The 25,337-nt window shown below is 43.8% G+C and overlaps 1 protein-coding gene across 1 annotated transcript in view; it reads right to left on the bottom strand.

Annotated features, from left to right (window-relative positions):
• LOC105897746 (runt-related transcription factor 2-like) overlaps positions 1 to 11,703 on the bottom strand; it is a 40,691-nt gene extending 28,988 nt beyond the window's left edge. Inside the window, exon 1 of the mRNA XM_042709913.1 lies at positions 10,242 to 11,703. Within this exon, the coding sequence (XP_042565847.1) occupies positions 10,242 to 10,404 (163 nt within the window). The 5' untranslated portion in view covers positions 10,405 to 11,703. The remainder of the gene's footprint in view (positions 1 to 10,241) is intronic.
• Between the last annotated feature and the right edge of the window lie 13,634 nt (positions 11,704 to 25,337).

Here is a 25,337-nt window from a genome sequence, read left to right as displayed (position 1 = left end):
CAAAGCCAAAGTGAAGTATATCTGAAGAAGAAAGTCTCAGAGTGGGTACTTCTGGTGCCTCCAAATAGCTTATTTTGGAATCAGAAATGCTGTAAGTGCATAAAAAGATGGGGCCATCGACTCCTCTAAGGCCAACATTCCACTTCACACTTTTCTCCTTCCTTTGTGTATTCTTACTGGTCTACTTCCACCCCCCCTCCACCCCCAGCGTAAAAACTGCCGGGCTAGTTGAAAAATATTTATAGTACATCTGCAAGACACGCTGTTCTCGTGTAGCCGTAGCCGTTTAGTATTATCCAGCCTGCGAGCTAAAAACTAATACCAGATTTATGCGGGGGGATTTCACCTTGTCCTGCAGTCGATTGAGGATGATTTATTGGAGGTATAACGCACAGCCGAGATGGATAGAGTAACTGGAGGACAGCATTAATGGGCAGGTATCCAGAGCGCGACTCACGGGGGAGCTATCACCTATCACTCTGTGCTGGAGTGCTGCCTTGGCATCTTTATGCACGTGTGTGTGTGTGTGTGTGTGTGTGTGTGTGTGTGTGTGTGTGTCTCAGACTACAGAGGTCCCAGGTGTTCAACATGGCAGAGGATGAAATGCAAAAGGATAACCGTGATGGTGAATCAGCCAGCAGATGCTCATACGTACGCGCTCCTCTTTAAAAAAAAGAGAAAGAAACGGCGCCCTGTGCTTTCTGAGGGGGAAAACTCTTTTTAGAAGAGAGCGGACGGTCTGGAGACACATACACAATGGTGTACTAAGTGAGTTACTCCCGGATGTCAACAGGCCTATGGACCTAGGTGATTTGTGCTCCCATTTGTGCTCCCACTCATTGGATATGTACACATAAAGGCAGTTTTCGTCAGAAACAGAAACCATATCAGTCTCTGTGGGAGTCTCTGTGTGTCCAGTCCTTTGGTCTTTTACTTCACGTAACTGGCAAAGGTTGCTACCAAATTTCTAGGAGGGGGTTGGGACGGGGGGGGGGGGGGGGGGGTGTTCTTGCAATACCAAAAGAGTTTAACATCCCTGCTATGTCTCTGACAGTTGTTAGCACAATGAGGCGAATCGGATAGGAGAGAGGAAATGATTGAATGAAAATGGTTCTGAAAGTATAGGGTGGCGATATGACCGCCGAGGTTCTTTTTTGGATCTGGGAGTATTTCCCGTTTGGTTCCGTTCCATCATGGACCAGGTCCAAAATCACTGCACTCGCTGACCCACATATAGAGCTTTTCCAACCCAGGTTCTTACACATGTATATATCTTATATCTTATGTTTCTTTTGTCCCTGCTCTCAGCATGCTCGTTTCTCCACATGAATTCCAGGTAGGCCAAAGGTTATTTTATTTACAAGACCCCAATATTTCCTCAGAATATCGGAGAAATATAGGGCCAGGTTATTACATAACAAGGGATACAAGACCCCAGAACCAAAGGCAGACTCTACTGAAAGCACTCTAAGTTCAGATATATTTCTATCCATTTCACTTTTCCATTGACAGATTCTTCAATTCCAGAAATTGCTGTTGAACTGAATTAAATTTTGCAAGCTTTCCTGGGTGATCACAACCCTTTTCTTTCTTCCCTCAAGTGTTGAGCTTCATTCCGACTCCGAGATGATTCCTGTTTATGACAGCGAGTTGAATCTGGCAATCTGTGGAAGAGCGATTGACAGAATCCCAAGGGAAGCATCTATTTTATTGGAAATCGCCGTGCTCCGAGAATGATAAGTTTTGCGGTTAGCATTATGACATACCATTGCAATGTAGGCATTCTCAGAATTGGACCAAATTACACTTAGGCATTTCGACTGGGGCGCTGTCAAGATATCTCATACTGAAAGCATTGGGCTCATCTTAGAGAACATTTGATAGTAGGTAGCAGAACATGTCACATTACTTAGAGTGGTTTTCCATTTTATGTACATGGGAACAATAGACAACCATTTCCCCATTTGCTGAGTATATAATAGCAAAAACAAAAACAGACAACATCGAGTTGAAATATGCCTGAAATGGTTAGAGCAATATGAGCTGCCACACTCCCAAGTTGAACTAAATAAATACTGTAGCATAACATTTCAAGTCTCTTTTATGACAGTTATTAAGAGCTTAATAAGAAGTGGTTAAACCATAAGCTCATTATCTATAATTATGTGTGTTATTAAGAAGATGTGCCTTCTGGGTGTTGGGTCTGTGAGACTCTTTTAGTTTTTTTTTGCAACATGGTTACTTCATTTCAGACAGAACACAGAATTCAATCCAGAACATTTACCGCCAAATTATGTTGTTTTTTTGTATTGCAGTGACATTTAGCAGCAGCAAAATGATCACTGCATTGCCTTATTCCATTCTGGCCTGTGTGTGTGTGTGTTTTTGAAAAACCTCCAGAGGGTATTTGTTTTTGCCACCTCACCTGAAATAGCTACGTTCAAGGCCATACTGGCAGCACCAGAGAGGCCAATCAATTACGTGGAGCTCAGAGTTTATAGCCGGGGTGCAGCGAGGGCCAGCATACCCACATAGGCCCTCTCTTTGGCTCTGTACCCCACTACACCCCCACACCTCACCACACACACACACACACACACACACACACACACACACACACACACACACACACACACACACACACATCCTCCTTACCTCTCCTCACACACGGCCCCCTCACCACCACACAAACACACACACCCTCCTTACCTCTCCTCACACACACACACACACCCTCCTTACCTCTCCTCACACACACACACACACACACCCTCCTTACCTTTATTCACACACACACCTCCCTCACCACCACCACACACACACACACTCCTTACCTCTCCTCACACACACACACACACACCCTCCTTACCTCTCTTCACACACACACCCCTCACCACCACACACACACACACCCTCCTTACCTATCCTCACACACACACACACACACACACACACACACCCTCCTTACCTTTCTTCACACACACACACACCTCCATCACCACCACCACACACACGCTCCTTACCTCTCCTCACACACACACCCCTCACCACCACACACACACACACCCTCCTTACCTCACCTCATTAGTGACACATGACATGTTAGATAGATAGCTAGATAGATAGATAGACAGATAGACAAATAGATAGATAGACAGATAGACAAGACAGATAGATATATATATATAGACAGATAGATAGATATATAGAAAGATAGACTGATAGACAAGACAGATAGGTAGATACAGTATATAGATAGATGAGATTTAAAAAGTTGCTGTTGGTGGAGGGAACCGCTGGCTGCAGAGGCCGTAGTTGTGGAGAGCAGAGGAGCGGTGCGGCAGCCATGTGAGTGTTTATTTATCACCCCAGTTGAATTCCAACCATTCTTCTCTCCGTCTCGGTGCCAGAGAGGCAAGAGGAGATGAGATGGCCGAGATGAGATGGCCGAGATGAGATGGCTGAGTTTGTTTATTAGGGCTATGATGATTAGCCCCTGTCCCTGATAGCAGTGCACTCCGGACCAGAGCTGGCTAATGCATGCTAGATTAGGCCCATATCTGTTAGGTGTATTGGTGTATATCTGAGGTCAAAACATGTTTACCATGTTCCAGAACCATGATGTTTCAAGAATGAATTTGATTAAATTAAATTCAATACTGAAATATAAATTTATAGTGTAATTATTGTCACATTTATGATGGATTAATCCAAAAAGCTGACAATGTGCAGATGGTGGTTTTTCTGCCATGGGAAACACAGTTTGTGGGGAGAGTGTCTCTTTAATTTGGTATGGAATCCATTTTTTTCTCTTTCTTCTTGAATCAACACAATTGTTGTTGTTTCCATAGCTGTTTTATGTTCAAATACAAAGCTTTTAAGAAACAATAAGCACTCAGAAACAACATAAAAAATGTATTTCTCCTCTTTTAAGTTTTTGATTGACACAATATTGTTAAAATACAATTTTCTATGTGTTCGTATTTTTAATAATCCAATAAGGACTGCACTGTTATTCATTTAAGTCTCACAAAACAGTGCTTGAATGTTTGGTTCCCATACCAGTGAACTGACAACAAAAAAATATTCGTGTGAAAGTCTCATTCCTTCACTGTTGTCAGCAGCATATTAAACACAAGGACAAAGGACTGAAGTACATTTAGATACATTTAGCATTTGTTACAACAAAATATCTGCTATTCCCATTTCCCCAAATATTCTGCCTTTGAAGTGCATTTGGTCTCTGTAAGGATGTCTGAGGCCTGTAAACTGCACTGTGACATTTAAAGGAGAACCAGGGACAATTTGAATGTGTTTCACTCTGAGAACTCTCATTAAGTCTTTTCACAAGCATTTTTTGTCATTACTGTTACACGGTGTAAAAAAAAAAAAAGTTGAACGCCACAACAACAGAAAAAAAAGTCTAAACCTAAATGAGCCTCGTACAGACCAAGAAAAAGGGGACCTGACACGATCCTCGCCAGATTATGAACAAGCAAATCCACTAAGAACCCTCGTGGCGTTAAACGCGTAACAACAAGAGCCTTTTGAAGTTGCATCTCTGTGTTGGGAAAAAAATATCATCAAACGCAACACATTCCTGGCATGGATGCCATGGTAATGAAGTGGCAGACTACAGCTTTGGCTGACAGTGGTTTCCCCCGTGAGATGAGTGTGCGCAGTCTACCCAAAATTAGGCATTACTGCTTTCAAATCACAGAGTAAGAAGCAGTGCACACATTGTCAGAATTACCACACAAACACACTCTCTCTTTGCCATTTCTGATGTTTTTTGTATTATTCTGTTTGTTTTTTGCCCAAATAAACAGATTCACACTGATGGCCCACAACATCACATCTAGTAGAAAACTTGTTTTCCCTGAGCAGCCTAATTACTTATTCATATTTACCCAACTTCTGTATTCTGTCATTTCTGGATTTGAGGCGAAGAAAAGCTAACAGCAGCCAACAACAAAAGCATAGAAGCAAAGGCTGAGACATAGCTGCAGTAATGTCCCTGGTGTGTGAAAGACATGTCACCCTGACTTGCAAAGTTGAAGGGGCGGCTACACAATGGTCCCTGGATGAGTGTTACTGGTTTTGATGTCACGGACACTATTGTCCTCGTACTTCATTACACTGTTGTGCTCTTCGAGGTCTTTGCCTCCCTTTTTTTGTTGATGGCACAAACAACTCTATAAATTCGGTGAAGAGTCACTTATTCGACAATTCCCCTGAGGAGCCGCCGCGCTAACACAAACCCCCTTACTGCTTTTTAGAATTCGCTGTCACCCGTGCGATGTGTGCTTTTCTCTGTTGTCCTTTGGGATCGTCCGATATGTGATTTCTTTTGTGTGTTTTGTTGGGTAGGGGCAAACGCTGCATGGAAGTGCGGTGACAGCGGGGATTGTGTCAGTGACGCTTTTTTTGTGTCTGAGGTGCCATTGTCTGTGAAGAGAACTGCCGGCCTGGCTAGGACAGGAGTGTGTCTCAACTAGGAAGCCCTGAAAAAGCGATACCAGAGGAGAGGCGACAAGAAAAGGCAGAGGAACAATGGCTGGGCTGTGGCAGATGGGTCGTGTTTGATCACGCCGCCACTCTCTCTCTTCTCTCTTGTGTCACACTCACGCGGTAGCTCAAAGGTGCAAGGTGATCCCTCTCTTACCCCCCCCCCCCCCAACCCCACCACTTTTTGTCAACTCCTCTGCTACCCTCCTTTCTTTCTATTCGTGATCTGCTCCCCGTGCCTTGTCACCGAGGCGATCGAGTTTCTTAAAAAAAAAAAAAACAGGTTCCTGCGTGGGCGACCTAAAGAACTTGGGATGAGTAACTCCTCTCTGCTCTGGGCTTCCAGCTCTCCTCAGGTGCGATTAACACCCACACCCCTGCAAACGTTCGTTGAGGATGCGTGGGCAGGGTAACCTGATCATCCGCTTGACCGGCCTCATCGTATCATCGTGAAACGTGGAGCCTCCCTTACACACCTGTGCAATCGCTGCCTCTTCTTCTGCTGCTGCCGTTTCTTGATTCTGATTGGCTCGTCCGGCCACCTACACTGTTCGGTTTCATGCGGCTCTGCTGTATGACTAAGTGCATTAATCAAATTGGCAGTTCCCGTTTGTCATGCTAGATGTTCGGGCTCGCCCTCTCTGAGATCAAAGGCGTACCGCAGATTGCCGGATCCTTCTGTGCCTCTATACATATGCCACATACCTGAGTGTAAATCCAACACCAAAGAACATCTTGATGGCTGCAAATGTACTGATTAGGATAGACAAGGAGTGTATAGGCCGGAGTATGGGGACAGTCAACAAATTAATGAATGCAATGCCAAGTTTAATGCAGACTTTTTGATCTTTCAGTTTCAGTTATAGTTAGTTGTCAAATCATGCATTTTACATCTCATTTTATTTTGTTTACTCAGTAACTGTAACTCAGTAACTGACACATCAATTGACAGTAAGCTTCTCAAATCCCTATAAATGCCCAGGTTTCGCAGAAGCGCAAATAATGCCATGAAGTGTCATTTGAAATTATATGCTTCCATGTTCTGAGCTGCACGGGGTAATGTGTAAATACAAGAAAGAGGGTTGCTGTTTCCTGTCAAAACACCACACTGATATCTTAATTGCAGCAGTGTGAGACAATGTAATTGAATAAGCGCATTATAAGCTCTCAAAGAGGATAATAGCTCCGCTTTGTCTTAAAAGCTTTCCAGTCTCAAGCACTGGCATTAAAGTCACAATTATTGTGGCATAATTCATTTCTACAGTGCTAAGAATTTACACACTTGTCTCTCGATGGCTCAGTCAATTTAACAACCATCCAGTGTTGTCTTTGAAAACATAACCATTTTGCTGATTGAGCATTCATCCCAGGTTAATGTCTCGCCCCAGAATAGTCATGACCTTCTGTGTAATTTTGCCTTTTTTAATTTCACCGTGTGTGTTAGTGAAGCATTCTGGTGAGATTACAGGCATTGGTAGATATATAGCCTGATTATGAGGCATGTATAGTGGTACATACGAAGCCTTAAATAAATGATACAGCAGAGGAAAGTAAATAACAGTTTAATAGGTGCCCTTGGAGCTATTATCGTAATACCTTAATTGGACCTCTGGCATTGGGAAAGCCACAAGAATTGGAGCCAAACAGCTCTTCTGAGGAATGTTCACAATTCGCGAATTTCGTCGCTGCAAACTACTTTTTACAAACACACCTCTGAGCCATCTTTAGTTTTTACCCAAGGGGTTCTAAATCGGTTACCGCAAATGTTACACTGACAAGAGTTAAATGTTGCTCGAGTCTACGGCCCTATTAACCTCGTTAAGACCCGTCAGAGCTCTGCCACTGACAACCCGATTCAGATTCAGAACAATCCTGGCATTTTTAGCAACCTCAAAATATTTACTGCCACAAGCTGACTGCACACTGCACACTGCAGCTAATGTCTACACCCTGGAATCTAATCTAATGAACTTGTAGGACACCATTGGGTTTGTATTGAAGAGTGTATGATTTATTTCAATAAATAAAAACTAGTTATGTACTATGCAAATATATTTAAAGTATATTTCTTAATATTTTTTTCTAACATCATTGCATTCAAGTGCAAGTTTACACATATAAATACAGAAACTGCATATGATTTCAAAGCACAGTAAAACCACACCAGACTTAAAACGAATAAGTTTCAGAGATATAAAATCAACCAGAAGCAGCAACTGAAGCCATGATACATTTTCCACTCTGTTCTTTGGCTCAAACATTTATTGATGAGAGAGGGGTGTCCCAAGTATTCCTTCCTAGCTTAGAAGAAAAGAGGGACCTGGATTTAAAGACACCCTCAGAAAGCTAAATGTGCTTGGATGTCAAGAGCAGGTTTTATGCAATAGAAGCTGCCCCATCCACTGAAAACATGGCTTAGGTTTCCCATAAAATATTTCAGAATAAAAAAAAGGCTCTGAAGTACCGCCTCGACTATTTATCACATGATCTAACTTGCTTTAATCGAGTTTCATCCTGACCCACATATTCTTTTGTCCCTCCCTCGCAATTTTACCAAATGATAATTTGGTAAACCATCGCTGTGACTTAAATGCCATAGCGTTTGCACTAAAGTGTGCCCTGCAGACATAGGAGGAGTGTGTGAATGCCACATATGTTGAGCATTAGTTTACTCCCACTTGCCAATAAGACATGTTATAAAAATGTTTTCTGGGTAATTAAATCCAAATCCTCTCTTATTGAAAGGCCTGAATGAATCTGAATGTTTCTTTGTATGTGTATGTGCTCATGCACATATGTATTGGTGTGCTTAATCACAAAATCCTCACATTTGGATTTGCGTAATAAAAGAGCGGTTATGTGAGAACTATTTGCAAATAAGTGTCAGCAACAATTGAACAATTAAATTAATTCCATAAATTAATTCCTCCAAAAGTTTGACCATATATTCAAATTTACACTTCAAGATTTGAACTGTACAACGGCCATATTAAAAGCAGCTTTGATCAGTTAATTAGAGTGTCTCCTTTCAGACAACAGCCTTGTAGAACTCACACATCACTCAACTACTGACACAACCCCTTCCTCCTCTTCTTCCTCTTCCTCCTCCTGCCTCTTCACTGACGTGAAGCGTTAACACATTACACTCGCCGAGCCACCCCCACGGACACCTAATCGCAACGTCAGACGTCGCGCAGGAAGTCAGAGCGTTAGGCCGGCCACATCGCTGATTAGCCCGGGTCAAAGCCCTTGGGTCTGAAAACATCTGCTTACAGTTTCCCTCTCCACCTCCACCCCCTACCCCATCCCCACCCTGCACCGCTTCCCAGCGAGCGTGCTCCTTTCCTGGGTAGACGGGTGCGGAGGAGGAGGGTCCCTGGGGCCTCGGTCCTCTTGCGCGGCCCTTACGCTAGCCTCACAGGCAGACTGATAGAGGCCAGAGGTTAACGTGGTAATAGGGGAGTGCTGATTGCTGGAAGTGCTCCTCCTGTTCGCCAGGCCTCGGCAGTGCTAAGCCGCCGGGTGCTGGTGGGAGCACAGCTGTGTTTGGACAGCAGACGCGTCAACTTATTTTAAATCCAATTTTCAAGCATACACACACACATACACACGCACACGCACACACACACAAGCACACACTCACATGGTCTGTGTGTCCAGTCAGGTCGAATTTAGCTGGTTGCCATTCAGCTGTTTGCATTGAATGAATGCCTTAAATCAGGTGAGTTAGATAAGTATGGCTTTGAGTCAAACTCAACTACAGTACATACATTGTGAAAAGAGAACACAAAAAAACCTGCAAACCGAGCAAAGCTTTGTATTTATCTATGGTGACAGGAATACACCTTGTCTACTTGCAGTGACAATGAGGAGCATTCAACTGACAGCCAGGCAATAATGACAAACCAGTCTCAACTACCAGCGGCATCTTCTTTCCCTGAAGTGAATTTTTTTTTTTCTTCAGAATAAATCCGTAAATAAATAAATTCAGCTGCATCTCCATCTCTCTGTAACCTCAACTCCTCATTGGACCCTAATCACCCTTTAAGGCCCCTAACCCATTTGATATCCAGTTTGACAGCACAGTCTGAGAGTCCTCTTTAAGCACATGGCCCAGGTGAGTGAGAATGCTAGGGGAGCCCACAGGACTGCTATCACACCTATCAGAGCAAAGCTTCTTCTCCAGCCACACACACAGCCTAATGCCTCCTAGTTCCACTGACAGTGAACGTCGGACGATCCCCTGTTCTCATCAGGTGTTTGATGTCCATGTCTCCGTTTGGGAATGGCGTGTTTACTAACAGCTTTCATCCCAGCTCAGTATTGCCTGTTGATAAGTCGCCGCCATGAAGCCACAAATCTAGCTCTGAGTTGTTTAAACATGTGCGCTTTGGAGGGGATGTTTGCAAACATAAACACGAGGTAAACACAAGTGTTTCCGGAGAGAGAGAGAGAGAGAGAGAGAGAGCCGGAGAGAGAGAGAGAGAGGGAGAGAGAGAAAAGAAGAAGGAAGAGATACAAATAAAATGACCCAAAACAACTTTTCCCCAGTTGCTCCTGGTCTCCGTTTGCATTCAGTGACAGCTGGGTCATTTGAAAACTCATGCCATGACCTCAACAGAGTCCCCATTAGTGACCTAATGAGACCCTTAACCCACAGATAAACCCCACGGATCATCAGAGAGACCCACCACACCACCAGCCCTCATCCTCCTCCTCCTCATCTCACTTACCCCAGAAGAAGTTCTGCTGACATGGTGTCACAGAGCTGAAAAGACTGTTGGATGCCATGGTCGCCACTTTTGGTCGCTGGTCGACGAGCGTGTGCGTTTTTTCGTTTCCTGTGCGGTCTCGGCGGTGACCGTTGATGAGTCCTAGTCGTGGAGCGCGGACCATACCAGGGCAAGTACAAAAGAGGCAAAAAGCATCCACAAGAATTGCGTTTTCGTATCAACTATTTGCATGACCGCAAGTAATGACCAGGTCTGGGTTTTTTACAAAAAAAAAAAAAAAGATGAAAAAAAAGTGATGGAAAAAGAAGAGAAAGAAGAGATGTCTCCTCAGTTGACTGGATAGAAGGAGCTGAGCTTGCTGAGGAGCTGGTGAGTGCGGTCGAAGCACGCACTACTTACTGGTTTGTGCTGCTCTTTAAACTCACAGTTTGACCTGCGAGAATTAACTATTTGTGCACCAGGCAGGCAGGAGGAGAGAAGGAGAAGGCAGCAGCGTCGCAGTCCCTGTGGTTGCTCTGTGGTTGCTCTGGAGGTGAACGCAAAAAAACCTTCACACACAGACACACACACACACACACACACAGACACATACACATACACATACACTAAACCCCGACAGGCAGCAGCTTTAAAAATCTCTTTTTCCCTCGCCTCTGAGCGTCGTCATCAGCAGAAAGGCAGGGTCACAGGCTCGTGATGTCACCAGATCACAAGGAAGAAAAAAAGGAGGAAAAAAAAAACATTAAAAAAAAGGTTTGGAGTGGGCCAGATCGTCCAGTGTGGATTCTTACTGTCTCCCTATCCCTCTCTCACTCTGACTCTCTCACTCACTCCTTCTCTCCCTCTGTCTCTGTCTCTCTCTCCTTCACTCTGACACTCCTCTCTCTCTCTCTCTCTCTCTCTCTCTCTCTGTGTTTTCCTCCTTGTGGAGACGCGTGGTTCGGCTGCTCTTCCTGGCACTTAGGGGAGGGGCAGGATGATGGAGCCACTTAATTCCCCTGAGTCATAAAGCCTGTGAGAGACGCGAGAGGGCTGGTGGGTGGTGTGTGGTGTGTGTGAGAGACACGAGAGGGGAGGTGGGTGGTGGTGTGTGGTGGCGATGGTGAGGGTGGGGGGTGCCGGAGTGTTAACCAGCCTTAGCCACGTTCAGCATATGGAGAGCAGCGCACGCTGTTTTCTTTCTTTCGTTCTTTCTTTCTTTCTTTCTTTCTTTCTTTCTTCTCTGTTTCTGTTTTTTTACCCTCCTCCCCTTTCCCTACTCACTCCACTGTTCTATCCTTAGAACCTTTTTGTCTTCCTCTCTTCCTCTCCGCTTGTTGTTTTAAGGTAAAAGTTCCAATAGAAAGCTCCCTTTTGTTGTCCCAGTTTGTGACATTGGAGGTCTTCAAACATGACCTGAACGAGACTGAGCTGTGGTCTTTCTCTCCCACTTTCTCTCTTTCTCTCTCTCCCTCTCTCTCTCTCTCACGCACACACACACACACACTCTGTCTCTCTCTCTCTCTCTCTCTCACACACACACACACACACACACACACACACACACACACACACACACACACACACACACTGTCTGTGTCACGTATACTCTTAAACAGACGGGACAGTCCCATGTGCCGCTGTGTGTGAGTGTGTGAGAGAGTGAGTGCGGGAGGTAGGGAGGTAGGGAGCGTATGCCTGCGCTGGTGTGAATGTGCTACAGTGTGTGTCAGTTCGCTCCCCCGGATGACTCGGCAACTCTCTTCTCTAATTGGCTCTCACCGTGGCGACAGGCGGGGGCGATTCCTGTAAGTGGCTGTAAATCATGCCTACCTGTACTCCTATCCCGCCCCCTCATGAGTCGAGGTGGGAGAGCTCACTCTACATCTATCCCCCTTTTCTCTCTCTCCCTTCCTCCCCCCTTTCTCTCTCTCCCTCTCTCTTTCTCATAGGTTCTCTTTTTGCTTCAAGTCTGACAAGCCACTATCAGTCTCTATGACTCATCACGTTCTCACATCACAAAGAGACTTTTACTTGGCTGGGACTGAGTAGCTTCATGATCACTGTTTACAGGTATTTGTTTTAACAGATAAAGTATGCAGGCAAAGGAGACATATCTGAGGTCAGGAACGCATGGAATGCAGTTTGATGTTTTTTTTTTATTATTCCAAAGAAGTCGAATGCAGATCCAATCCAGTCTAGTTGGTTGTGTTGAAAGAATCCATGCCAGAGGTCTGTGTTCTGTTGTTAGGCTGTTCTTTATACCGGTATATGACTTCAAAAAACATCTACAAGGAGAACTGTCGTTGCCGGTATATGACTTCAAAAAACATCTACAAGGAGAACTGTCGTTGCCGAGAAAACATGTGGAAGTTTCTCAGATCTTGCTCTTTCATTTGCTTAACTCTATTGTGCCAGGAAGGCTTTCATTTTCAACCTTTGTTTTCATGTAATCACACACTACTTGATGCTAAATCAACCCTGTTTTCCACTTTAATGAAATTCTGTCCACAGTATATCAATCATCTTTGTAATTAACCCTCTGTACATGTCTGGTTTGGCCTCAGGGCCCTATCCTTATAACAGTGCACGGCAGCCACACACACACACACACACACACACACACACACACACACACACACACACACACACACACACACACACACACACACACACACACACACATGCACGCGCCCATACACCTTGATGATTTTCAAGTTCAATTCTGGATCCTCTGTGTGTGTCTTCATGTTTTTTAATGAGCATCTGGGAAAAACACGAGCCGTGGGAGTATGAAAACAGAATTGATGACATTTTTCGGGTTACAACAGTGCCATTGTATACAGCAGGGCTAAAGCATGGCGATCAGGAGGTGCTAAAACACACAGATCTGAGATTCTCTCTATCTCCAGTGCCTTTCCATACCCCTTATTCCCCAACCCCCCTTCACACACACACACACACACGTTAGCCATTTTTGTCAAGTATAACATTTGCTTTGGCCAGGAACTTGGTAAATATTTGTCCATAGTGAGAGCATGCCTCCCCATAACACCGTTTATGTGGTGCTGATGTCAGTCTATAAATACTGGACATTTCAAACGGCCCCGGGCCCTAGATTTATTGACCATCTAAACTGCTGTAAATTGCTAATTAGCTTTAGCGAATGTCAGGCTGGAGCCACTGCACACACTGGCAGTTCAACGTTTAGCGTCTAGTTACACCACGTCCTGACACTGGGAGACTCATGGCAAAGCCAGTTCAAGAAGTCAACTGGCTGATGTTGAGGATTAGTGAACAATTTGGGAAAGGAAGCTTTTTGTTGCTTGTCATGACAGGCTTGGTACTTGATACTTGATTGTTTTTGTTTTCGAAATGTGTGGCTGTGTATCGTCTCTTTTGTTAAGCATGGGGACTCGTCATGTACAGCTTCAACAAATCCCAACAGCTCAAAATCTTCAGGCAACATCGTTGACCTTACAATGTTATTTTGCTAGCTTGGCCTCCATAACTGTAATGCTTATGCAAACATTTGGTATGTCTCAAACAAGACGGCAACCATGTTTGGTAAGAATTTCCTCAGTAGAAGAGTTCACCTCCATCAAATCATTGACACACTGAAGGTGGGGAAATTTAATACATGAGGTAATATTACCAAAAGGATGTTTATATCCACAATGAATTATTCGGTATGGTCTTAAAGGGTATAATTTGAGTGAAAGTAGATATTTTTCTCTGGCCGTCCAATGGTGAGTCTACATCTTTCAATGACCCCACAGGCCTTTCTTGTGGCGTCTCCTTGGCTGTTTTTGGAGTTGCAGCTTTGAGGGAAAATAAAATCAGCCTTTGAGTAGTTTGAGGGGGGAAATGTTTAATATCGAATGGCACTCTTACAAGTTCAACACACATTAAAAATAACTTAGCAGCAAGATTAAATCAGATCTCAGTGAAACGAGCAAGTATAGTCGTAATGCAATGACATTATTTTGTTAGGGGAGATATTTTGGTTTGGTGGCTGACCGCTGCAAACTCAAGTGATTTTCGTCTTCCTTTTCGTTTTTAATCAAGGACTCGGTCCAGAGCAAACATCACTCTACCTACACTGCAGCTCAAAACACCAAAGCCCTGAGGGACTACAGCGGTGGGTTCCAAAAACCCCCCCACCCCTCACATACACACACACACACTCTCCCACCCCCCAATCCACGTTTAATTAGTGGGTTTAGTGTGTGTGAGGGGGTCTGTGCTCTTGACTTATGTGCTTGGTGTGTAATCCTGTGCTTAACATTATTTTTCATGATTTTTGTGCTGATGTTACAGTTATACATTCATAAGTACAACCTCACTTCCCCAGGTGGCCCTGTCTTTGGTTTTGTGGTTAGATCTCCTTCGATGAGTTCAACAAGTCAAACTATTTGGAATATTCAGTTTCAAACAAAGATTTGAAACTAGTTTGGATGATAGATTAACGCTACAGCAGTTTCCACTGGTTGTGAGGGACATCGTCATTATTCACAACGGTGTCACTGTCCCAACTCCGGTGATGACAAACTCCTTGTTATGGTCAGCTGCTGATTCTGAGTCATGGATCCTGTACTGTACGATCACATGATGTATAGTCACGTGACCTCTTGTCTAATTTTTTGCTTTTCTTTGGGAAAACATCAGCCGCCAACATCTGTTAGCGCCAAACAAACGTGCAGCCTAATGTCTGTTGTAGTCACAGCACAGGGATTTCAAAACACCAATCTTGTGAAGAACCATCACAGACAATCGCACTATTATGGCCCCCATAAGTGTGCTTCTCTCATACTTAAACACTAAGGACTGGACTGCCACACATATGAGCAAATAGCTCAGAAAACAAGCAGTCATAATAGAACTGAGCTCAACAAAGTCCCCTAACAATGCGAACGGACAAAAGGGTCTCTGTGTTCCAGAGTTTGTCGGAGCCTTTCTCTCTTTATCCTCGACCGGGCTTGTATGACAGCTCACTGGCACCATCACATGATTTTACAAGGGGACGGGAGTGACTCCTCTTTCACTCTCGAGTAACACAATGATACCATAATGTGAAGAAGGATCAAAACAGGTTTTTTTTATAACATCGTGAAAAAGAGAGCTTTTTCATCAAGGAACTAGAGTGTAACTTTAGAATGATGGATGAGAGTATGGATTTTGTATATTCTGGACCGATCCTCCGCTTTTGTGAGAGGACAATCGCTGCAGTCCGCTGTCTCGCTATTGAATTTAATCAGATTGTTTGACAGTTTTGACTCCGTTTAATTCAGATATGTCTAGAATTATTAGGTGTGGTTACTTAACGAGAATGTGCACAATTTATTATTAGGAAATTGCAGCCGAAGACTAATTATATTTAATGTCAGATTCAAAGACTACTGACGGGACGGTTTAAAAACAGTCAGAGAAAGACACATAGAAGATATGTGAGACCTTTGATTAAAGGTTTCTATTTGAAAGTAACACAGAAAATGTGCCAATCAGATGCAGTGCTCGGTTCTCATTTACAAAGCTGTCGTCATATTGCATGCAAGCAAAATTCCCTGGAAGGGCTGGTCTATCAACTGTTTTGCAAGACTAGATGACTCAAGTCCACTGAATGTAGGAAATGTGAACATTTTTAGTAACCTACATGAGTGTATAACGGTTTAAAACCTATGGATTAAAGTGAAAATAAATGCACAGGCCAATATAAAGCGATGAAAGTTAACCAATATGAAATCAGTCACTGAAACATCTTTTCTAAAAGACATATCTACTTTCCCAATAAAAAGGTGTATCTCTGCTTAAAGTTCCAAGACAGGTATGTTTACAGTCAGATAAGTGGACCTGTACACACAATCCTGACATCACGGACATGTGTGTGTCTTTGTTAGGACTTTTTCAGCAGTTCTCACAGCTCAAAGTTCTTAAGGCCTCAGCAGACAGTAAAAATCACATGATCTGGATGACTGATGGTCGGGGTATGCGACTTCACTCACTAATACTACTAATGGACTGCCTAACTTTGGAATGTCGTGTTAGTTTTCAATGTAGAGAAATATAAATCATGTGTTGTTGAGAGGGCAGTGTGTGCATACTGAACCTACACTGAGCAATATCTCTCGATTTAGGGCTCTTTCGGGCTAGATTTGAGGCATGTGAGCTTTTTGTTTGTTGTGAGTACACAGCAAGCATACAGCGGCTAAATAAAGACACGGTGACAAGACTTCAACCCAAAAAAAGAGCGGCTCTTTTGGCTGGCGTCTCGCAGGGGAACAAAGATGACCTCTCTGCTCGCAGATATTTTGGTTTGTCATTTTTTAGAGATTTATGGCGCGGTCTAATATTTACACTTCCGTGCTGTTTGCTCAGCGGGGTCTGGCCGAAGGGTGGCATCACCAGGGGCGGACGCCAGTGACGGGCATTCCAAAACCTCCCAGTACCAGGCCAGAGCAGGTGAAACGTCCTCTCTCCACGGCAACGAGACCAACAAGGGACGCCCATGGATTACAACCGTTGTATAAGGCACATATGTGTGAGAAGGCCTTATCCTCACTGGCTCCCTTTTCAGCTTTTATGTGGAACTTTCCAGAAATAGGGCAGCATCCAAGGCAAATTTGTAAATTTCCTCTCGTCCTGTGCATTTGGGGGGGATATTTTTAGGGGTTATAATCCAGGGATTCATAGATAATTTCCAGTCATGAAATCATGCCATAAATCTTCTGCTATTTCAAGTAATTAATTCTGACGAGATATTTACATACATATATAGATTATGGTGTTCCTAAAATACCACCCAAAGCACTATTATTCTATATCTTTCAAAAACGAATAAACAAAAAAGTTATTGGAGGGTGGAGAATTCCATTCTGAAAGACCGGCCAGTCAAGATAATGCTATCCATAGAATTGAAACCAAACTCCTCCGTTAATCTCTCCTCTACCTCCTGCTGGACCAGGTCCATCGCCTAACTCTGATTGGTGAGCTGCTAAAGCTCATCGTGAAACTTCAGGGGGGTATTTCTTAGCGTTAGCACAGTAGGCTTAAAGTGACAGTATGTAGGATTTAGAGGGATCTAACAGTGAGGCTGCAAATTACAACCAACTGAATACTTCTCCCTTTCCAAGTATGTATGAGAAGCTACGGTGGCCGTCAGGTGCCATAAAAACACGAAAGGGCCTCTCTAGTGCCAGTGTTTTGGCTTGTCTGTTCTGGGCTACTGTAGAAACATGGCGGCACAACATGGCAGACTCCATGGATGAGGACCCGCTCCCTACGTAGATACGAAGGGCTCATTCTAAGCTAACGAAAAACATAACAATAACAAAGACATCTAGAGGAACATGAGGAGAATTTCACTGAATTTGATGAAAAGTATAATGGATTATAATCAAGTATCATCACCTTTAAAGAGGCCTTTGGAGGAAGGCATGCCCACATTGAGCTACGCTTTGAACATGTACTCATAAAGAAGAGTACTGCAGCTTTAATAAAAACTAAATCAGCACCATAACATTAGCAACAGACTCTCTTGCAAGCTTTGACATCTCCAAATGCCATGGATGCTCAGACTGAACAATTACAGGACAAAACTCCAACATTAAGTTAGGCTTCATCAGCACTTGTAAAACTCCAGCTTTAAACTAGCCTTCATCTTTGCTCCTAAGAGGTAGACTGGTATGTGATTAGTCATTGGCTCCCTCTTGATGTTTGCTTACCTGTTCTCTTTATTGTTTCATGAAATTGCACTTTAAATCCTTTGCCAAAAAACAAAACAAAAAGACTGGCATAATTTACACCTACAGAGTTGTCGGCACAAGTCAGAAGAAGTGTGTTTGCATATGTTCAAATATGTTCAAAGCTTATCTGTAATATGTTGACTTTTTGCAGTCAGTCGAAAGTAGGCCTTTATTTAACCTCTCTGACTGACCATTTCTTTCTGTTTTTCCCTCGTTTTTTTTCCTTTCTTTTCTTTTTTTGTGTTTGCGTCCAAATGTGCATTTCATTGTTTCCGTACAGCTGTGCCTTCTGGGTATTTTCAGGCTGCCTGCTGCTTGCACACACAGTAGATTTTTGAAGTTTGTGTTGGGGCATATCTGTTTACACTTGTCAGGCCCCACCACTGACCCAGACCATTGACTGGCTTGGCAGCGTTTCTGTGTGTGTGTTGGTGTGTGTGTGCAAGACTGTGTGTTTGTGTGAGCGTGTGTATGAGAGAGAGGGAGAGGTCGTGTGGATGTGAATGTGTGTGTGTGTGTGTGTGTGTGTGTGTGTGTGTGTGTGTGTGTGTGTGTGTGTGTGTGTGTGTGTGTGTGTGTGTGCGTGCGTGCGTGCGTGTGTGTGTGTGTGTGTGTGTGTGTGTGTAAGAAAGAGAGAGAGATGGAGAGCCAGAGCAGGGCACTATTTCCAGAGTGACCAATCTCCTATTGGAGATCTGCAACCTTTCAGCAGTCTGGCAGCCCTCGCGGCCTCTTGGCTTCTCCCAGAGATGCTTCAGAGGCCGACTGCCGTCCTCCAGACCAGAAAACTGCACCCTGGGAGACGGAGCCAATAGAGACGTTCTGATTTATCACCCGTCTAACAAGGTTGTGCAACCGATAGGCACACCCCGCCAAACTATCTGGACACCCGTTGGAGACAAATGATTTGTTGTTTGTTTAAGATGCCGTTAGGATATTCTACTTTTCTTCTTTTTTTTTTAAGTAGTTTTTTTCCCCCATTATGACCATTTCTAACCGTAACATAGCATATAGAGTGTCACGCTGGAACAGAAAGGGCTAATGCACCTTGAATTTAAAAGCAGTTCCAAGTGGTGGAGCAAAGAGTCTCTTGTCTGTATTTGCCCGCTCTGATATGTTTGAATATGTTTCTGAATTTGATTTCCCAGATTATTGAGGCTCCTGACAAATATCAAGTCCTGCCCTCACAGTAGGCGAGTGCTTAGGAAATGGCACTTGTTTATGTTGGATTATCCGAAGGAGATATGCTGATTTAAAATCTACAATGAACCCGCGCCTCGTGAATGCTCCTCTTTCAGCCTCCCCCCTTTTTTTTTGTACCAACGATGGTGATTTTGGCCCAACACCAGAGCTGTAGTTTTCAGTATGTAATACTCAAATATTTACTCTGCTCAAAAATATATATGTTGCTATACTGAGATGGGACCGGGTTGAGATGATTTAATGGGCACACCAAAGCGAGTCGGCACCGGTACCAGTGCCAGCTGTGCTCGGTTCTGGTGGTCCGATCGATCCGACGCACATTAGACATGCTGCTGGGATTTTTATCACGCACGGGTAGGGGTGGGTGGGTCACGATTCAGTGGTCAGTATGACATCCGCTCCCGCTGGGTCCCGTGGAGGTCAGCCAGTTAATATCTGCTCTGTCTCCACTCATCGGGCCGCCGCTGGATGACAACCAGGGGGGACTCCGCATGGCTGGCGCATCTTGAGTTTCAACATATTCACTGTATCAACATTTTCGTAAAAGGCATGTATGAAATGTTGACTTTGAGCACTCAAAATGAGTTAGGGAATATGTAATGATGGGCAAAAAGTTATTTTTGATGTAAAAAATGTGAAAGGAACATTTGATAAATTATTTAAAATACATTGACAGTGAGTTGACAGGTTTAACTATGTACAGTATATATAGATTGTATATAGGCACTTGTATTTCCTTCAGGTATGTAGTACTTTTTATACATCACTGCCGGCTCCTGAATGATTCAAATGGTTTAGGCAAGATAGGAACTTGACAGTTGATTTTTAATGCATGTGTATAATGTGAGTTCCATTTGGACTTGATTTTGGAACACTAATATTTAATATTTTCCACATCCTTAAGTTCCTTATGTTGTCATTTCCCTTGTAGACTGTCCAGCTCAGAAAAGTAAATCATTTCATTTAAGCATGCATAATTAAGCAGGTTGGCCTAAAAATAAAAAGGGGGTAAATTCAGGTCCCCTGGTCCACTTTTTCTTAGCAGACACATGCAGAATGTAAGGAATGCCCCTCTTTGCTACATTCATTTAAGTGATATATTATGATAGCATCAATGCTTAGAAACCAGATTGTTTTCTCAGTCTCCATATAGACTCACTATTTTGGTATTTCTAGCCTCATATTCCAACCAGAGAATAATTCAGATGTCATTGAGATGAAGCCCAGTTCAAAATTAGCTATATGAGGCTCCATGGTGAATCTCAGCAAGGCTGAGGTCAAGGTCAAGGTCAAGGTTACGGTCAAGGTATCCACTGATGTTAACTAAGACTGAGACATGAGACTAAGAAACAGTTAAGTATCACAACTGCGCAACAAATGGATGTGGCCAAATGGATGTGGCCATGAATTCACACCAGTGACCATCTGAATTGTATATCACTTCAATCACACTGTAGGATAGTATGATATAGCTTGATACTATGATGGTATGCATCACACTCACATGCAATACTGAACCATTTGAAGCACCTCATTGACCTCTGGCAGATTCAGTATCCTTCTGTGATTATTTAAATATGTTGTGATGGGTTTCTAATCACTAAGACAAATAATTCAACCTTTTTACAGAAGTTTTTCTTGTTAGAGAATGTGAACCAATTAAATGTATTCCATCGAATAACATTTGCATGAGGTGCCCTGTTGTAACGTGTGACATTCAAACACTACCTCCATAAGCTTACATAACCTGTTATTCCATGTCGAAGCACGCATGTCCTGGAGTAACCTCTCGCTGTAGTTCCCATACTTCTGTGCCACGCTCCTGAGTGTGTGTACGACTGCTTCAGAAATGTTCTCCGTTAAGCAGCACGCCCCAGGTGCCAGATTGTTAGAGAGGACTGATTTACATCGGACACCTTGGCCTTTGCAAACAGCGAAAACAGATTGATAACACTTTTTAAATGAGAGGACCCCTTTCTCACACCTTAGTCTGAGTTCACATCGCTGTTTGCACTGCCTTGCTTCTTTTTTTTTTGTGCTGTCGAAAAACCGATACCCTCGGATTGCTTGCTTTGGAAGTCCAAGAGCAAACCTTGGAGGGCTACGGAGGCCGGATGCAGTGTGCATTTCAAAAGAACCACTATTATTACTAACCCTCAATGAAAATGTGTTATTTTATTCCACTCTATATTTTCCTTTTTATATAGTTTTTTTTTTCTCTCCCCCTTCTTCTTCTCTTCGCGTTCTGATTAAATGTATGTGTGTGGCCAGAAGGCAAAGCTCACGTAGGTTTCTGCGAGTCCTGAGAGGACTTAACTCAATGGGTCTGACCTACAGAGTCTGGGTGGCCCTTATGAATGGTATTTGACATTTCAACTGGCCCTGGCTGGGTCATATTCATTTATTACATCAGTTCTCTGTGTGGTTCCTGGTTTTAATGGACAGTGTTACGTGAGTGGCCTTGATGTTTTTATTTTAATGGTACACCTAATCATACCATCGGGGTATGGCTTTTAAATGCATTGTGAAAGTTCTCAAATCCTACGGTTCTCAGGGAATGGCTACTGCTGCTTGCAACACATTGGACATTATTGGACATCTTGTGAGTAAAGAAATGAATACATGTTTGAATAAAATTAGGAAATATGTCCGTATGTTATGTAGACCTAATGGCTGAGACAGAAAATAGTGAGAGACAGAGTGAAAGGGAGAGACAGAGAGAAAGAGAGAGACAGAGAGAGGCAAAGAGAAATGGGGCATTGCTCTTGGTAGTCACAGTAGTCACCCCTGGCAACACATCAGCCGCACTTGGTACCATATCACACGCACTCGGATGCAACCCTTTCCAAACGGTCCAGTTTAATCATATTTCATACAACATTATCCCTGTGCATAAAAATAAAAGGCCCATTTCCTATTGACTGCCGCCACCCCCGCTGCAGTTTTCCAGCGCACATATGGTTTTGGTGTGCGAGTCATGAATGGGCTCTGCGCTGATGAGAGGAGTTATATCTGCGCAAGCCACAAAAGTCATTGGATAATCTGAGTAATGAGCTCCAGACCGTGTGTGTGAGTGTGTGTGTGTTTATGTGTGTGTGTGTGTGTGTGTGTGTGTGTGTGTGTCTGTGTGAGGAGGGGTGAGTGAAGACTGAGGAGAGCCTCACGGTCCACCGGCCACGTGTTCCTGGTCCGTATTGTGGGGCATGGCACTACCACCACTGCAAGCCTACTGGCCAGTCATGCCGACGGGGGGATTTAGTTTCCAGTGCTCGCCTGTCTGCACTCTCTGTCTTTTATTTACGGAGGTGTTCTTGATGGGCCTGACTCATAATGTACAAGGTTTTAGGGGGGCCGGGGGGGTGTGTTGGGTTGTCATTAATGCTAGCACAAGCAGTATGACGTACTGCCGTCCGGAACATTTAAAACCATCAAACGCAGCTTAGATGGCGGCCTTTGGTCCTAGTGGCGCGTGTACTCGGAGTCTGAGTGGAGCGATTTGGAGAATCAGTTGAGAGGGTTTTCCCTTCTGTGCCGTCAATCCATTTGAGGTTACGGATTTAAAAAGAGAACACTATACATTTATTTTCTCGAAAGGTATGTGTTTAAGTGTTCAATCACCCTCGAGATATTTTACCCCTACTTCGCAAACTGCCCATTCCTTCCGTCGTGATTAATGCCCAGCGCCGCGCTGTGATGGATGCGTATTTGGCCTCGCTGCTGTATTTGATCTTCCTGTTGTGCCTCGACTGCTAAGCTCGAGTGGGCGTGGGCTGCCTCTGATTGAGGGGGCTAATCCGCCCAAACAGATGGTTGCCACTGGTGGCAGATCTCTCTCGCACCGGCCAGCTGACAACCCTGCCGAATCAGAATCTTTGATCCGCCAGGCAAACAGGAAAAAAAGGAAAAGAACGGAGGACTCATTTGGCTGTGATCTCTGCGTCATTTAGACAGTGAAATGTGAGGCCTTCATTTTCTGGAAGCTATTTCGGCCTTAACAATTTAAGCCCCCCTTTTCTATTCTTTCTGTTTGGCGTGGGCCTCGCGAAATTGCTAGAAGCTGTGCTTCTGTGCTGCGGACGTTACGGGGTATTTACTCGCTGCTCTGGAGGCCTCTCCATCTCGTTTGATGGGTACCATATTTTTCAGGACCCTTGGAGTTACAGTGTAATACAGTACACAGCCCTTTCTCCATGCTGTCTTTTTTTGTTTTCGGCTCTTAATTTGTTTGTGTTTAGAGAGCTGCATCCATAGAGGATTCGGACACAGGGACGTTCTTATTACTAGTGCACTTGCAGATTGAATATAAAGACAATTACAATTTCTAGTTGGTCAAATACTACTGATTGATTTTAACAAGATTAAGATTAGCAGAGAAGTGACCTGAGCAGAATAAAAGTGTTTAGATGGTGCAGGATTTTCTTTCTTCAGCCGACTTGAAGAATTCAATTTTCATCCGTGTTGAGTTACCTATGGTTGAAGTTCCAACTACTGTCCCAATCTAAATCATGATACAGTTCCTCATAGAAATTTGGAAATTGAACATGTCTTGTGCATTGGAGTATGTTTGAAAAGACATGTTGTCTTAGTCATACTGGAACTGCAGTAAAAGCTGATATAGCGATTCCTCTATTTTGTTGCTGGATGGGAAAATGATGTTTGGCTGTAGTCAAGGCTACCTAGCCAAGCACTCCATGTCCTTCAAGGAAGCCTTCAGTGGGTGGTGCAAGGACCAGCTAACTGTATGTCAGATTGACTCCTGGTTTTGCCTCTGGTTTGGACACACCCGAGCTCCTCACCAAAACTATGCAGATCGCGTCTTTTCCATAATGTAAGTGATCAGCAGTGCGAGACCGAGAATTACTGAGGTCAGGACATTTCCTGTTGTTTAATGACAGTACTCATCAAGGTCCCGGCTGTCGTCGCTTAAGAAGGTTGATTCTCTAATCTGGGTGTATATTTTTCGCTCCCACTAGACCAGGATGAGAATGCACACTGGTATCGGCGGAAATTATGTATTTTTTTTATTTAGTGCTCAAAAAACTCCCCAGGAAGTGGGTGGCTCAACCAAGCTTCACAAGGAAAGGAGCGACTCTATTTTTGTTAGAAACTGCTACTTGTGCACATATTTCAATTTTGCAAACAGTGACCATATCCTGTCATGGATGGACACAGACAGCTTTATGGTATGCGACTGACAAAAAAATGAAATACAAGTTATTGTCCTGGTCTTCCCAGGTTTGGCTCGAGCATGACTGGGCAGTGTCTTAAGTCATCCATTGGGGTGAAGGACACTTAAGTGCTACCTGATGTTCGTGGTGGTGTGTGTGGACACAGTGGGGTTTTCATAGGCGTGCCTCGAGGAGGACGCACAATAATTTTGCCATTTACTGCGGTCCCGTGATGGTGTACTGCCGCTGTTATATTGGTTTGGAATGTACCATTCTATTTTTGAGAGGGCCCACTCACTTTGGGGTTATGGGCTACTTGCTGTATCTCTTCACTGGATCCTGTTCCCAAGCATGAGGTTTTGACTGGCTGTTCTGTTTTCACGATGTATTTATGGTATATGGGAAATGTGTTACAGTAAGTGTTAAACAATTAAAATAAGCAAGCAAAATAAGGAGTGAGTCTTTATTGCAGGTCATTCCAGAACTTTACCGTACATATCTAGAATTTACACTAACCGCCATTTATAACAGCCACTTGAGTTCATTATTACATCATCAAATGGAACCTTCAATTAGTTCCTCAAAGGATTCCACAGGGTGAGGACCAGATCTGGGCCAGAACCTTCCCAGAACCCACTGCTCTCTGGTCATATGCCTAGTGAATGTCATGCTGTGCAGATGTCTGCTTTTAATGTGGACTGACGGACGTGTGATATTTCGAAACGTAGCAAAATAAGCGATATTTCTATAGCGCAAGTCTGCCAGTGGTATGAGCAGAATAACAAGTCCACGTCCAGAGCTGGCTGGCGCAGCAACTGGTGTTTATTTTTCTGGACTGAGCACATCTATGGAATTTCAGAATTAACTGACAGACTTCAAAATATTTAGAGACGCGGCACAAAAACAGAGCCAACATCAAACGGGCTCCATCATCGCAAACGCTCGCAAGTACCACCACCGTGCTCCTGTGGCTTCACGTCAGTCACTCTGACGCCACTTTCCTG

The sequence above is a fragment of the Clupea harengus genome, chromosome 15 (assembly GCF_900700415.2).
Source record: "Clupea harengus chromosome 15, Ch_v2.0.2, whole genome shotgun sequence".
Classification (NCBI taxonomy): domain Eukaryota; kingdom Metazoa; phylum Chordata; class Actinopteri; order Clupeiformes; family Clupeidae; genus Clupea; species Clupea harengus.
This window is presented reverse-complemented; position numbering and strand designations above follow the sequence as displayed.